At 37.5% G+C, this 16,733-nt stretch overlaps 1 protein-coding gene across 1 annotated transcript in view; it reads left to right on the forward strand.

The window, feature by feature from the left end:
• RCOR1 (REST corepressor 1) overlaps positions 1-16,733 on the forward strand; it is a 50,486-nt gene that overhangs the window by 24,548 nt on the left and 9,205 nt on the right. The window contains exons 4-7 of the mRNA XM_008583496.1: positions 6,194-6,355; positions 7,063-7,181; positions 9,809-9,887; positions 12,955-13,149. Of these exons, the coding sequence (XP_008581718.1) occupies positions 6,194-6,355; positions 7,063-7,181; positions 9,809-9,887; positions 12,955-13,149 (555 nt within the window). The remainder of the gene's footprint in view (positions 1-6,193; positions 6,356-7,062; positions 7,182-9,808; positions 9,888-12,954; positions 13,150-16,733) is intronic.

Below are 16,733 nucleotides of genomic sequence, written 5' to 3' on the forward strand. Positions count from 1 at the left end.
ATTTTCTGTCTGCAGGCCATAGAGTTAACACAGAGTCCAAGAAGAAAAGGAGACCGAAGACTTCAGTTGAACCCATCCCCTCCTCTAGGGACAGATATTTGTCTACCTCAAGCTTTTTTTAAAAAAAAAAATTGTGGTAAAATACACATAGCATAGGGCCGGCCCGGTGGCGCACTGGATAGGGCGCCGCTTGGGAAGGGCGGCGGCGCTCCCGCCCAAGGGTTCGGATCCCACATACAGACCGGTTCCCGCTCACTGGCTGAGCGAGGCGCGGGAGCAACACCGAGGGTTGCAATCCCGTTGCTGGTCCCCGGTCCGGTATGGGGGCAACACTGAGGGTTGCGATCCGTTGCCAGACACGGAAAAAGACAAAAAAATAAATAAATAAATAAAATAAAAAAATATTTTCTTTTAAAGGGGCCGGCCCGGTGGCGCACTGGATAGTGCGCCGCTTGGGGAGTGCGGCGGCGCTCCCGCCCAAGGGTTCGGATCCCACATACAGACCGGTTCCCGCTCACTGGCTGAGCGAGGCGCGGGAGCAACACCGAGGGTTGCAATCCCGTTGCTGGTCCCCGGTCCGGTACGGGGGCAACACTGAGGGTTGCGATCCGTTGCCAGACACGGAAAAAGACAAAAAAATAAATAAATAAATAAAATAAAAAAATATTTTCTTTTAAATATTGTTTGGAATATTTTGATGAGTATTCCACAAGATTTATTTTTCTACAAAAGTGTAATGATATCTTATTTCAGCTTTAATTTTCATTATTTATTTTAAGTACATTAAGTTGGATAATACTTTCCATGGCATTGATCTAGATCTTACAGCCTGTAAGTTATTAACATTTCTCATTTGTCTTAATAACTGAAGATACCTAGAGTTTAAATTATATAAAATTGTATACTTACTTTCAGATTTGGCCTTACTTTTAATTACTCTATCCAGGTCATTGAAGGTACTTTTAGAAAAGCCAATTATAAAAAGATGGTTCCAGAATCTTTCAAAGCAAGAAACATACACTTTTCTTTTTCCCAACCCTACCCACAAACTTCACAAAGTTGCTTAGAAAATCATTAATTTTTTAATTCTGTTTAGAAAGTGTAAATATTATTGGGTGATTATTGAATATACCTGCCTGAATTCTTAAGGATCCTAGTCTTGATAATTTCCACTTTGGAAATGATTATTATTAGCATGATCATTTTCACTTTAGAATTATAATATAGGAAATTTTCTCAGGCAAGTATTACTGGACAATCTCTTTTGTTTCTAATTTGCTCCTCACCTATTTGTACTTTTTTCATTTCTGAACTGAAAAGGGAAAAAAAAAAAACCCAAACTGTATATATTAGAAATATTTTTGCAATAGTAACAAAACAATCGAGTGCTTTACAAATTACTTTCTCCGTTCATATACAGAGGCATTAGAAGTGTGGTGCTTTCAGAGCACTAGAACCATACTGCTTTTGCACTTACTAGTTCTGCGACCTTTGAAAGTTACTTTCTCAGAGCCTCCATGTTGTAATTTGAGAAGTGGTAATAGTGGAATTTACCTCACAGGGCTTGTGAGATAAATGAGTTAGTGTACAAAAGGGTATACAACAAGGAGAATTCTGGTTAGGTGGTATAGTAGGAAGCCCAGGAATCTCTCTCCCCACCTGGACAGGAATTGCACTGGCAGAATCTGTCTGATGTAACTATATTGGAACTCTATTGAAGGCTTGTAACTTTTGTCAATTCCAGCTTACATACAGCAAGTTAGCAGCTACCCATCCCCCACCCCTAGCCCCATGCAGGCAGCTGTGCACGTGGTCCAGGAGCAGCTTGCACACAACTGGTAGGACCCAGGGTGGCCAAAAAGCACCCTGCCCTCCAAATATCGGAACCTGCTCTTATTGCTGATTTTTGCTTCTGGTCACAGAGGTGCAGACAAAGAGGCCAGCAGCCATTTTTGTCACTCCTTTGACAAAAATGTTGCAAGCTTCCCCCACCCTCCAGCCTAAGTGACTTTAAGGGATTTAAAGTGACTGAAGGGACTTAAAGGGCCAGCACCCTTTCTTTGCCCTTTTATTCTCTTTTCCCTTTTTGGGAGCCAGACATTAAAGACTAGGATATTCAAAAGCAACTGCTTTTGGAAAATTAGAAAGTTGCTATTTATGATCAGGGAAAGGCAGACTCAGAAGAGACCTGGGAGGACCTTAAGTTTATACCTTAGGCTGGTCCTTGGTACACATATAGCCTGCAGTAACCCCCCCCCCCCAAAAAGAAAACAAAAACAAACAAAACAATAACAAAAAACAGTAAACCTGGGGAAGGAGAAGAGTCCAATTACCAGTGTTCCTACATTATTAGACTCAAATGTCTAGTTTTCAACAAAAAATCACAATGCATACAAAGAAATGGTAAAGTATGGCCTATTCAAAGGAAAAAAATTAATCAACAGAAACTGTCCCTAAAAAGACCTCGTGGCAGATCTACTAGGCAAAGACTTTAGAACAACTATTTTAAAGATGTTCAAAGAACTAAAGGAAATGGTGGAGAAAGTCAAGAAAATGATTCATGCCCAAAATAGAAATATCAGTAAAGAGATGGAAAAACCTCAAAAGAAACTGAAAAGAAATTCCGAAGCTAAAAAATATAGTAACTGTAATGAAAAATTCACAAGAGGGATTCAAAGACATATTTGAGCAGGCAGTAAAAAGAATCAGTGAACTTGAAGATAGGACAATTGAAATTATCAAGTCTGAGGAACAAAAATATAAAAGATTGAAGAAGAGTGAACAGATCTAAGGGTCCTGTGGGATATCATTAATCAGGCATATAAGCATTGTGGGAGTTCCAGAAGAGTGAAAAGGTAGAGAGAATGAAGAAATAATGGCCCACAGCTCCCCAAACCTGGTCAAAGACATGAATATAAACACTCAAGAAGCTCAGTGAATTTCAAGTAAGATGAACTCAAAGAGACACACACCAAGATGCATAATGAAACTTTCAAAAGTTGAAGAGAAAAAGAAAATTGGTTTTTGTTTGTTTGCAGTGGCTTTGGTTTTGGGTTTTTTTTGTTTTTGGGGTTTTTTTTTGCAGCTAACCTGAACCCTTGACCTTGGAGTTAAAACACCATGTTCTATCCAACTGAGCTAACCGGCCAGCCAGAGAAGGAGAATCTTGATAGCAGTAAGAGAAGTGACTCAACACATATAAGGGATTGTTAATAAGATTATCAGCAGATTTCTCACCAGAAACTTTGAAGGCCAGAAGACAGTGTGCTGATAATATTCAAAATGTTAAGAGAAGAAAACTGTCAACAAGGAATTCTATATCTGACAATATTGTCCTTCAAAAGTGAGTGAGAAATTAAGACATCCCCAGGTTAAAAAGAAAAAAGGCTGAGCGAGTTCATTACCACATGACCCGTCCTACAAGCATGCTCAAGGGAGTCCTGCAAGTTGAAATGAAAGGACACTATAGGCCGGCCCGGTGGTGCACTGGATAGTGCGCCGCTTGGGAAGCGCGGCGGCGCTCCCACCCGAGGGTTCGGCTCCCACATACAGACCGGTTCCCGCTCACTGGCTGAGCGAGGCGCGGGAGCAACGATTATCAGCAGATTTCTCACCAGAAACTTTGAAGGCCAGAAGACAGTGTGCTGATAATATTCAAAATGTTAAGAGAAGAAAACTGTCAACAAGGAATTCTATATCTGACAATATTGTCCTTCAAAAGTGAGTGAGAAATTAAGACATCCCCAGGTTAAAAAGAAAAAAGGCTGAGCGAGTTCATTACCACATGACCCGTCCTACAAGCATGCTCAAGGGAGTCCTGCAAGTTGAAATGAAAGGACACTATAGGCCGGCCCGGTGGTGCACTGGATAGTGCGCCGCTTGGGAAGCGCGGCGGCGCTCCCACCCGAGGGTTCGGATCCCACATACAGACCGGTTCCCGCTCACTGGCTGAACGAGGCGCAGGAGCGGCACCGAGGGTTGCAATCCCGTTGCCGGTCCCCGGTCCGGTACGGGGGCAACACTGAGGGTTGCGATCCGTTGCCGGACACGGAAAAAGACAAAAGACAAAAAAAAAAAAAAAAGAAAGAAAGAAATGAAAGGACACTAGACTGTACTCATAGTCAGATGAAGAAGTAAAGACCTCAGTAAATGTAACTAATGGGCAGTTATAAAGCTAGTATTATTATAGCAACAGTTCATAACTGCAGTTTGTGTTTTCTACATGATTTAAGAGACTAATATATATATATATGTATTTTAATACTTTGAAAACTTATATTTAACTTTGATTTGTAACTCTACATTTCTTTCATAGGTTATTTAAGAGACCTATGCATTTAAAAGTATTATTAGTTTAACTTTTTGGCATACAGTGTATAAATATATAATTTTGTGACATCAACAACTGAAAAGCGTGGGGGTGGAGCTGTTTAAGGAGTAGAGTTTTAGTATTTTATTGAAGGTAGGTTGTTATAAATTCAGATTAGAGTGTTACAGCTTTAGGATATTAAATGTAATCCCTGTGTTAACCACAAAGAAAATAGCTGTAGAATATATTCAAAACAAAGTGAGAAAGGAATTTAAGCATTTCACTGTAAATAATCAACTAAACATAAAAATAACACGGTAATTCAGGAAAATAGGGGACAAAAAAACCCCAAACTATAAGGCATATAGAAAACAAATAGGGAAGGGCCAGCCCGTGGCTTACTTGGGAGAGTGTGGTGCTGACAACACCAAGTCAAGGGTTAAGATCCCCTTACCGGTCATCTTTAAAAAAAAAAGAAAAGAAAACAAATAGGGAAATGAAGAGGCAATTCCCTCCTTATCAGTAATTACTTCAAGTATAAGTGGATTATACTCTCCAAACAAAAGACAGAGTGCCAGAACAGGCAAAAATACATGATCCCAGTATATGCTATGTACAAGAGAATCACTTAGATCTAGACACAAAGAGGTTGAAAGTGAAAGGAAGGGAAAAGATAATTCCATACAAATAGTAACTAAAAGAGAGCAGGGGTGGCTATCTAATATCAGATAAAATAGGCTTTATCAATTTTTTTTCAACAGTAAGTAAAATAGGTTTTATTTATTTATTTAGTCAGTCAGTCAGTCAGGTCAGGTCAGGTCAGGTCAGGTCGGTCGGTCGGTCGGTCGGTCGGTCGGTCGGTCGTCATTTTTGTGACCGGTAAGGGGATCGCAACCCTTGGCGTGGTGTCGCCCGCACCGTGCTCAGCCAGTGAGTGCACCGGCCATCCCTATATAGGATCTGAGCCGCTGCGCTCCCAAGCGCCGCACTCTCCGGAGTGCGCCACGGGGCCTGGGGTAAAATAGGTTTTAAATCAAAAAATGTTTGAGACATTCACTGTTTGTGGGAACATAAAACGGTACAGCTACTGGGAAAAACAGAATGGCAGCTCATTAAAAAAATTAAAAATAGAATTACCATATGATCCAGCAATTCTGCTTCTGAGTATACCCGAAAGAATAGAAAGCAAGGTCTCAAAGAGATATTTGTATGTCCACATTCATAACAGCATTATTCACAGTTGCTAAAACATGGAAGCAACCCAAGTGTCCATCAGCCGATGAATAGATAAGCAAAATGTGGTGTATGCATACAATGGAATATTACTCAGCCTTAAAAAGGAAGGAAGTTCTGACACATGTTCCAACATGGTTGAATGTTGAGAATGTTATGAAGAGCGAAATAACCCAGTTACGAAAAGTTGCAAATCCTGTATAATTCTACTTATATGAGTCACTTAGAGTAGTCAAAATCATAGAGACACAAAGCAGAATGGTAGTTACTAGGGGCTGGGGGCAAGAAGAATGGGGAAGGGGAATGGACGCTATTGTTGAATAGGTACAGAGTTTCATTATTACAAGATGAAAAGAGTTCTGGAGATGGATATTGTGGATTTTTGTACAACATTATAGATGTGTTTAATACCACTGAACTGTGCACTTAAAAATAATTAAGTTCATAGAATTTATGTTGTGTGTATTACCACAAAAAGAATTGATGGAAAAAAGGACATATATGAGTCTGTCACTTAGCAATATATATGAATCAGGTATTTATTAATTTGTGTGGATGTAAAGGACATGCTCTTCTTTTGTTAATCTCATTTTCATTTTAATGTTTCATTCAGTTCTTTGATCTAAAATTTCAGTGATACCATTTTTCTAGGCTCTTGGGATGCTCTTTTGGCATAAACATAATATTGAAAAATCACTGGCTGATTTGCCCAACTTTACCCCCTTCCCAGATGAGTGGACTGTGGAAGATAAAGTCTTGTTTGAGCAAGCCTTTAGTTTTCATGGAAAAACTTTTCATAGAATCCAACAAATGGTAAGTAGATGAAATCATTGATTTTTTTCCCCTCCTCCTACCCTCTCTCCTCTGTAACATACGTGAGAGATAGGAATATCATCCTCAAGCACAAATATTCCTATTTTTAATAAAAGTTCCTTTAGAAAAAACAGCTTACTACGTGCTGCTCTCTTGGTAAGAGGGTTCAGATAGGGGAATGAAGCACTTCCTAGCGTGTCCCAGCTTATCCACTGTAACTCAGCCCCCTTCCCATCCACACCCCAATCCCTCTTCTTGGGGCTCCCTAGAAGATTAGACCAGTAGAAATACTTTTGACAGTTGTTGGAGGTGGAGTATCATATGGTCCTGTCTGCCTGGGGAAAGTTTGCTTATCATGTACATTCTGGAAAGCTATTTGGTAGACTTCTACTTAAAAGCTTACCAATGTGTGCATTAAGTGTTAAAATGAAAAAATAAAACAAAAGTTATATTAAGGACATTGGGTATGTGAAAAGTCTGATTCGTCGTAAAGTGACTTCACGATCTTTCATTGACTGTCTCACTTAAGTCAAACTTCAGTAATTTGAAAATGTATTACAATTTTTAATCAGTTTTTTCCTTATCAGAAAAAAAGGGCTATGACTTATGACATTTCTGAAAATGTGAGTGAGCCTTGTTAAATATATCTAAACACATTGGGTTTTTAAAATTAGCTTGAAATGTAAACATTCATTTTTTATATTTAGCTTCCTGATAAATCTATAGCAAGTCTGGTGAAATTTTACTACTCTTGGAAGAAGACGAGAACTAAAACTAGTGTGATGGATCGCCATGCTCGAAAACAAAAACGGGAACGGGAGGAGAGGTGAGCAGGTGGCTGGGTGTCATGTAATCACTTAGGGGAATTTCTAATAGCTGGTGAATACACAAAGGAAAAGTAAAATGACTGGATTTCCCCCAGTGCCTTCCTAGTGGAACCGTACACAGGTATTCTTCAGCTGAGTGTTCATGAGATGTTTTAACATGTGAGTGTTAATAACATTCTTCAGTTACTTTTTCTCACCACTCTTTCCCTGCAGTCAGTGATCTTCCATTCTGAATGAGTGAACTTTCACACTTTTTTCTAGCCCTTTAAGAGTGGCTCCTTTTAATAAAGAGGAATCTTTTCTTTTGTAGGTTGAAATTTATTTGATATATGACTCATTTGACATGTTTTTATGTTTGGTGTATAAAATAATAGACGACAATACAGTTTAGATTTACTTCCTTTTTTGACTGTTTTCTGTGTGGGAGTCAGAGAGAAACATTTCATAATTTCTTCGAAAGGATGTTAGTTTTAAGGATAGTTTAGTAAGTAGGTTGTTTCTTAGCCATCACTTCTTCAGTCTTATACATAGCATAAAGAAGTGGAAATGCTCATGCATTCATACTCACAAGTGAGTTCTAGTCTCAACTCTGAAAGTTCTACTCATATACTCACAGACAGGTTTGTGCAGTGTGCCTCTTCCTCAAGCCTCTGTGTCCTCAACTCTAAAATGAAGATGCCAGAGTCCAGAAGACAGCATACAAACATAATGGTTTTTGTGTTTGGGTGATGAGGAGTATAGGTGACTATTAAAAATTATATTTTCCATGTTTTATATGATATATTATTTTATAAGTTAATAATACAAAATAAAATGGAGGAGGATGAACTATGTTGTTCCCAAGGTCCCTTCACAGGAGAGTATGTTATGATTTCAAATGAAAAAGAATTAACATGTGAGAACACACTGGGAGTTGAGTATCACTTGGAGAATTCAGACCTCTGGACCCAAACATAAATTGAGAGTAGTGTTAAGAACATCTCCAAAGCTCTTAAAGATTCTATAAAATTGTTGACCTTGATACATCTGTATATTTTTTGTCTGTAACATATATACTATTGGGTCTGTTTATGGATCAGTAGTCTTACTTCCTTTTGATTAAATTTTTTATTTCCCTGTATGTTAGGTCTAGTTTACCATTTATAAATTGAGTCTGTTACTACAAGCAGATATGGTCTACTAGGCAGCAATCAAGAATTAAATAAAATATATCGGGATTGGTTAACCTTGAGTATGAAATGAGTGTTGGCCGATGCTCCCCTGTTCTCACCACCCAGGTACTTGTCTCTAGTGTACTACCATTGGGGCTGAGAACTGCCCTGCCCCCTGTTCTCATGTGTACCTTCACCACTGGCAGAATGCACCCGAGCAGGAGCACACCAGCCATGGCAGCAGCACCTCAGAGACTGTTGACTTTCCAGTGGAACATGTCTGTGAAAGTAATGGCAGGGATTAGGACAAAATCCCCTTAGTCCTAGGCTCTTTCTCTTGGTGGTGGGGAGGAGGCCCAGCGCAGTTGGCGTGGTCAGCTGGGATGGATTCCTGAGACAGAGTGGGAGGTTGGCATTTGAAGATCTGGGTATTCTGCTGCTACCACTGTTCAATTGCTTTAACTATGTGCACACTGGGATAAGTTGCTTGACTGCTGCAATTCTTGGTTTTCTCTCTCCCTCTCTTTTTTTATTTTTTTGGCATCTAGCCAGTACCGGGATCCAAAGCCTTAACCTTGGTGTAACCAGCACCATGCTCTCCTAAATGAGCTAACAGGCCAGCAGTTTTCTCATTTTTTAGAGTTTCTATCTACTACAGGGCTTTTTTTTTTTTTTTTTTTTTTTTTTTTTTTTTTTTTTCCTGCTTGACTGCTGCAATTCTTGGTTTTCTCTCTCCCTCTCTTTTTTTATTTTTTTGGCATCTAGCCAGTACCGGGATCCAAAGCCTTAACCTTGGTGTAACCAGCACCATGCTCTCCTAAATGAGCTAACAGGCCAGCAGTTTTCTCATTTTTTAGAGTTTCTATCTACTACAGGGCTTTTTTTTTTTTTTTTTTTTCTTTCCTTCTTCCCTCCCGCCCTCCCTCCATGGGAGGATATAAATAAAAGTATTTGAAGAGCCATGCCAATTTGAGTTTTATTTTTTAATTAACTTAGTTTTAAAACATCAGTTATGCAGGCTACCAAATAGCCTCAGACTCTGTGTGATCATGAGTAGAAAGATGGGACTTGAAAATGGGATTTTTACTTGTTGACAAGTTTGTTCCCAATGCAGTGGGACTCCACTCTTGCATAAGTTCTCAGTTATGTTTAATAACCATTCCCTAGTCCTCTAATAGATAATTATGGGGAAGTAAAGTAAATGCCTTTTGATATTGAAAGTTGAATAGAGAGCAGTAGTGTTCTAGACCTACTTTGGCAAGTTAGAAACCAATTTTAAAGGTTTCTCATCATTTAGACTAAAACAACTATGGAGCTGGTATTTTATTTGAATTGTAAATAATTTTTTTATCTCAACAGTCTGAAAACATACAAATTTTATGTTAAATCTTTCATTAAATCAATTTATTACTTTTTTGTATATTAAATAGAATTAGTACACAATAATCTTTCAGTAATTTGTTCTTGTCTTCCAGTGAGGATGAACTGGAAGAAACGAATGGAAATAACCCCATTGACATTGAAGTTGATCAAAACAAGGAAAGCAAAAAGGAGGTATTTTTTTCCCCTAGTGTTGTTTAGGCGAATAAATTGTATCACTAGTTCTGCAAATAAGACATTCCTCTTGCTCATTCTACTTTTAATGTGTTAGGTGCTATGTTCAAAGCATCATGATAATTATTTTTTAACCAATACTAATTTTGCTTTATAGAAGCTAGAGTTTTGTTTGCCAAGAAACATGAGTAAAGGAGCCTTGAAAAATTAGCATTAATCAGTAAAGATTTTGTCTAGGGTAGCAGTCCTCGCTGATGTCTTTCTTAAGCCATTAGCTCAGTAAGCTAGAAAGTGTATTAGTGAAGACCAGGCTACTACGTGCCTTCTCCTCTCAACCTTGGTGGCCTCCTTTTTAGCTGTGGCTGACCCCAGGGGTCTGTACCCACTGGGTCATGCGGTGACTGCAAGGAGCTGACAGTCCCTCTTAGTACTCAGTTTAGTCATTCAAGGGAGGCTGGCACCATTACCTCACACATGGAAACTCACATTTAAGAAACCACTACACAAGAGATTTCAGTCTCCAGATTCAAGGGGCCCATGAGTCCCTACTATTGTATCTGACTTTTACATGTGTCAATAAAGGTATTTTTCTGAAGACAGTCTATAGTTTTAAAAAAATTCTCAAAGTAGTCTGTATTCCCCCAAAGTATGAGAACAGTTATCTTAAACCTGGAAAAACAAGAGTCTATACATATCTAAACATTAAAGTTATATCAATAATATATGCTTTTTATAAATAAAGTAGGAAATCAGCTTAACAAAAAGAATAATTAAAATGTTTACAGTATTATCCTAATCACTGTTAACATTTTGGTGGTACTTTCCAGACAACTTTCTCTGTTTATACCTGTATATTCTCCGTACATAGATAATTCTGCATCTCTTTACCCATTCAAAATAATAGAATGGGATCTTTCCATGTAATTTTTATAACCTTTTAAATTTATCCCACCTTGAATATGTTTTTGTGTCAAATATATTTATATATATTGGTATATGTTATTCTGTCATACAAATCTTTCATAATTGAGTTAACTAATCCTATATGGATTTCTGTGCTGTTTATTCTCCCTGCTTTTTGCTATTATAAGCAATTGATGATCACATAACTAAATATTTGTGCACTTATTTTTTTCTATTAGAATTAATTCCTGGAAGTTGAGTTATTTGAGTCAGTGTTCTCTCTCTCTCTCTCTCTATATATATATAATATTAATAATATAATAAATATATGTATAATATATAAATATTTATGTAAAGTATAAATATATTACTTATAATATATATATATTTATTTATTTTTATTTATTTATTTTTTTTTTGGTGGCTGGCATCAAACCCTGGACCTTGGTGTTATCAGCATCACACTCTAACCAAATCAGCTAATTGGCCAACCCTTGTTCTACATACATTTTTAAGGCTTTATTTTTTTTTTTTACATATATCACCAAACTGGAAATTGGTAATTCTTTCTGGATGTCACCGTTGCCAGTGATTTATATGAGTGCCCAAATAACAAGGGTTAGCTAAATTAGATTGTTGGGAAATCAAATTATACTTGGAGTTTTTAGTAAGTTTTGTTTTGATGTATTGTTGTTTACTAGGTTCTTCAGTGGAACATTTTAAATGAAAGAGAAAATGTTTGATTTGTGTCAATTTCTATAATTCTTATATAACACAATTTCTTTTTTATTTTTATCTATTTTTTACTTTAACTTATCAATATGCATTGTAGTTGATTTTCATGTCCCTTTACCCGTTCCTCTTTCCCCCTTCTTTTCTCCCCTGTATAACACAGTTTCTTATTCAAAAATAAAAATGGTTAAATCTTAGTTTCTTTAAGTACTAAAATGTTATTAAAACAGATACATGGTGCTGGCCAGTTAGCTCAGTTGGTTAAAGCGTGGTGTTATATAACACCAAGGTCAAGAGTTTGAATCCCTGTACCAGCCAGCCACCCCCAAAAAAACCCCAGACACATGGTCTGTAGGTAATCTTTATTAAACAGCATAGTGCTATACAGAACATAGTTTATTGGCTACTAATATTTTTGTATGTTGTTTATTACCACTTGTTCAAGAAGTGATCACTACCATCATAGTTTGTGTTGTCTTTTTATCTCAGTCTTTTAAAATATGAAACAAAAAGCCTGAACGTATTTTCATCTTTTTTAGTGTAATGTTAATACACTAACAAGATGAGATTTTGAACAATTTTAAAAACTTCTTGTTCGTAAAATGGTTATCAGTAAGACATAATCCTTTCCTTGCCAAAATTTTACTGTGTCTCGTTTCTGAAGATTTTGGTTTTGGAGAAAGCACTTTAAAAAATTAGCAGCAGTCATGCATTTTAGAATGACAGCATATTTTTTTTAGAGCAAGTTATATAAGTTGCCCTAAAAGTTAAGTGTCGTCCAAAGAGAAAAGTTTTGTAAAAAGTCATAGTTTCATATTGAAGTTTATGTTTCTTAGTGGGAAGATTTAAAGAATTATGTATGGATCTTCATAGATGTATACTGTATCATTTTTTTTTTTTCTTTTTTCTTTCTGGGGTCATGTGTCCATTTATATTGCTAGGGACTGCTATTAGAATAAAATACCCTATTCATTTATCTACATATCATATATATATAGAGAGAGAGAAATATATACATATATATGAGAGTACTTCAAAAATTTCATGGAAAGATTTGTGTTATCTTCCAATTCTGTTGTTCCATGAACTTTGTGAAGTACCCTCATATATCCACAAAGCTCACCAGAGGAGAATACAGACCTTTTTTCTTCCTATATTACTACAGGAAGTTGGAATGCTTATTATCAGAGGCTTAAAGTGATAGAATAAGGATGTATCCATACAAGAAGGAAATAGAGTACACTTTGAAGTGTTTAGCCAAAATTCAGTAGCCAAAGTTTTTGTTAACTCCTTGTTAGAATTTGTAGATGGTAATTAAGATGTGGCATGATATTTGTCTTAGTTTGGTGCCATGATAAGGAAATATGTGTATTACTATTTATTTGACATCTTTATCTTGTAGTTTCACTTATCAAATATGTATACTATGCAGGTGCCCCCTACTGAGACAGTTCCTCAGGTCAAAAAAGAAAAACATAGCTCACAAGCTAAAAATAGAGCAAAACGGAAACCTCCAAAAGGAATGTTTCTTTCTCAAGAAGACGTGGAAGCTGTTTCTGCCAATGCCACTGCTGCTACCACGGTGCTGAGACAACTAGACATGGAATTGGTTTCAATCAAACGACAGGTACTTCGGGGCCGGCCCGGTGGCGCACTGCTACAGTGCGCCGCTTGGGAGCGCGGCGGCACTCCCCCAGTCCCGGGTAGAAGAGTTAACTAGCAATTTAGAAGTGTTTTTATTTTTCACACACAGGGATGTTCTCTTTCCATGCATCTCAAAAGGGCATTTTATTTCTAAGGAATTGGACAGAACATCTTGGTTACCAGCTCATTGATTTTTTTTTTTTAATTAACTTTTAAATTGCAGTATTATATACACACACACACACACAAACACACAAGAGTACTTCAAAAAGTTCGTGGAAAAATGGAATTACAAGATAATACCAATCCTTCCACGAACTTTTTGAAGACCCCTTGTTATCTCAATGATTTTTTTATGATGTGATTTTTTTATAACCTGTTTCTGGATCAGGAAATGGAGTGTTGCCCCCAAAGCCCAGCTCAATTCCACTTCTAACTGCCACTCCCCTCAAGAAACAGCATTGGCTTGAGAGCTCCACTCATACCCCTCATTCATTACCCATCTTCTCCAAGGAAATGGCCACTATTTAGATTTTTTAAACCACAGACTGTTCACTTTTAAATTTTATGTAAACAAATATCAGAGGGTTTTATTTTTTATTTTAACATGAGAGCTGTTCATGTAGTGTAGAGCCATTATTCTTGTTCTGTTCTTTTTCATTGCTATATAAATATCCTAGAAATTGTTCACTTTACTATTAGTAGACATTTGGGTGGTTTATTATTATTAGTGTGTGTGCGTGTGTGTGTCCAGCCAGTATGGGGATCTGAATCCATGACCTTGGTGTTATAAGGCTGCTCTCTAACCAACTGAGCTAACCAGCTATACCCAAAATGTTTCTTTCTTTTTTTTTTTTGGTAGCTGGCCAGTATGGGGATCCAAATCCTTGATCTTGGTGTTTCAAAGCTGTGCTCTAACCAAGTGAGCTAACCCAGACCATTACAAATGATACCACCACAAACATTGTTTTATATGACTCTTGTGCATTATATATTCATCTCTGTTGGTCACATCTCTGTATCCCTAAAAGTAGAATTGCTGGGTTACCTAGTGTGCATATGTCCAGCATCAGAAAACAATGCCAGTTTTCCAAAGTGGTCAATTTATGTGAGTTTTGGTTGCACCATATCAGGGTTTCCCAGCTGCAGCATTACTGACATTTTGAGCTGTTTTGTGCATTGTAAGATGTTTAGCAGCATCTTTGGCTTCCTCCCACTAGGTACTAGTAGCACCCTCCCCCCACCAGTTGTGACAGTAGAAATGTTCTCAGGCATTGCCAAATTACACCTGACAGGCAAAATTGTCCCCAGCTCAGAACCACTGCATTACATCATTGCCAACGCTTAGTTAGTCTTTAAATTTTAGCCTTTCTAGTGGGTTTTTGATGATATCGTACTTTTTTTTTTGCAATTCCCTGATGACTAATGGGTTTGCTCATCTTTTCATCTGTTTATTGGCCATTTGGATATCCTCTTTTGTGACCTGTCTATTCAAGATTTTGTTTTGTTTTGTTTTTCTCTATTGGATTGTATGTTTTCTCACTGATTTATAGACTTTTTTAAAAGCAGATGTTCTTTATTCAGGTTCTGAATTGTTTTCTTCCTATTTGTATTATAAATATGTTTCCCATTCTGTGGCTTGCCTTTTCAGTCTTACTGGTATCTTTTGATAAACAGAAATTCTTAATTTTAAGGTAGTTCACTTTCTCAGTCTTGTTCTCTCTGGTTAGTGTGTTTTGAGTTCTGTTAATAACTTTTCCCAAGGTTATGAAGATATTCTCCCATGTTGTCTTAGAAGTATTGTTTTACACACATACCCCCCCAACCCCCTTTTCGGGGGGGGCTGTGGCTGGCTCGTATAGGCATTGTTTTACCTTTTATATTTTGATCTTCAGTCCACTTAGAAATGTTTTTCTGTATGTGCTGTTATGTGTAGGGTTAATATTCATGTTTTTTTTTGTTTTTTGGGTTTTTTTTGTATGGGTGTCTATTTGACCAAGTACTGTTTATTGAAAAGACTGCCCTTTCCCTGCTGCAGTGCAGCAGGACCTTTGTTTTAAATCCAGTATGTATGTATGTGTGGGTCTAGTTTGGGGTTCTCTGTTCCTTTGGTCTGTTTGTCCATCCTTCACCAATACTTAGTATCCTAATTTTACATACTTTATAAATTTAGGTATCTTGTAGTATAAGTGTTCCAAGATTGTCTTTGTTATCCCTGGCCCTTTGTATTCCCATATAAAATTTAGAATTACTTTCTTAATTTTCAGAAAAATAATTCTGCTAGAATTTTGATTGGAATTGTATATGTAGATCAGAATAGAGAATTAACGTCTTTTTTGAGTCTTTCGATCAGTGAACATGAAATACTCCTCCACTTATATAGGTCTTTAATTATTCTCAATGTTTTGTTGTTTTCTGTGTACAGGACTTGTACATTCTGTGTTAATTATTCCTAGATATTTAGTACTTTTTTGGACAATCTTGTAAAGGATATTGTTTTTTAAACTATCTTTTGTAGTTATTTGTGCCTGCTATATAGAAATGGCTCATCATTTTAGTCTGATTGTATATTGCATAGTACATTTCTCGCACGCTCTCTCTCTCTCTCTCTCTCTCTCTTCTTTCCATAGGTGAGAAGAGTGGGGTCTTTGGCCCCTTTCTTCTAGTTTAGGGAAGCAGCACAGACCAGGACCAGGCATGCCCTCTGGAATAAGGAGGTCAGATTCTTCTCTGGGCTGCTGGCACAGCTGCACTCTAATCTTAGGAGAATCACTTAATCTTTCTGGGCCTCTTTTCAAATGAGGAGATTAATCCTTGTCTGCCTGATCTAACAACTATATATCAGATGTACCAGGGCTGCTGTGTGAGAGAGCATTTTAAGCCCTGTTTGCATTTGGAAGAACTCTCTCTGATTAGCACTGTGAGCTCTTCTCTGCATTTGTATCTTCCTCTACAAGAAGGCTCATTTCCCCCTGTGCTGAGTGACTTCCTAGTGATTGCTATTTGATGTTAATATGTTGAAGAAATATTATTCAAGACCCACTCTTCCACAGACGTATTACTGACTCTGTAGCATGAGAAATAAAAGATTCTTTAGATTTCAGAGCAGAGTCAAGAGCAGGAATTTTTAAAATTTGAAGGTAGCTACTTAGGAGTTCACTGTTTTGAAGAGGGAAGGCTTAAGGCTAAGAGAGATTGTTTCAGGGCTACTGTGGAATAGTTAAGTTCACTGCCAAATGTACTTCTAGATTTAAAATGGCAGTCAGTCACCCAGGGGACATATGTTCTGCATCCCCAGGTTTAGTGGTGTAACAGGGAAATATTCACCTGAAAATAACAGAAAATCTGACTAGCAACAGCTTAAAGAATTACAGATTTTTTCTCAAATAGTGAGAAGTCCCAACATCCATGGTTGCTGGCATTAGTTCGACTGTTGAGTGATGCTCTTGGGGACCCAGGCTCTCTCATATTTCTTCTCTGCCATTCTTAGCTTATTGGCTTTCCATCTTGTCACGTCACGTTGGAAGCTGCAGAAGCCATTTCGTAACCCTCACATCTGCATTGAGG

The sequence above is a fragment of the Galeopterus variegatus genome, unplaced genomic scaffold (assembly GCF_000696425.1).
Source record: "Galeopterus variegatus unplaced genomic scaffold, G_variegatus-3.0.2 Scaffold2941, whole genome shotgun sequence".
NCBI lineage: Eukaryota > Metazoa > Chordata > Mammalia > Dermoptera > Cynocephalidae > Galeopterus > Galeopterus variegatus.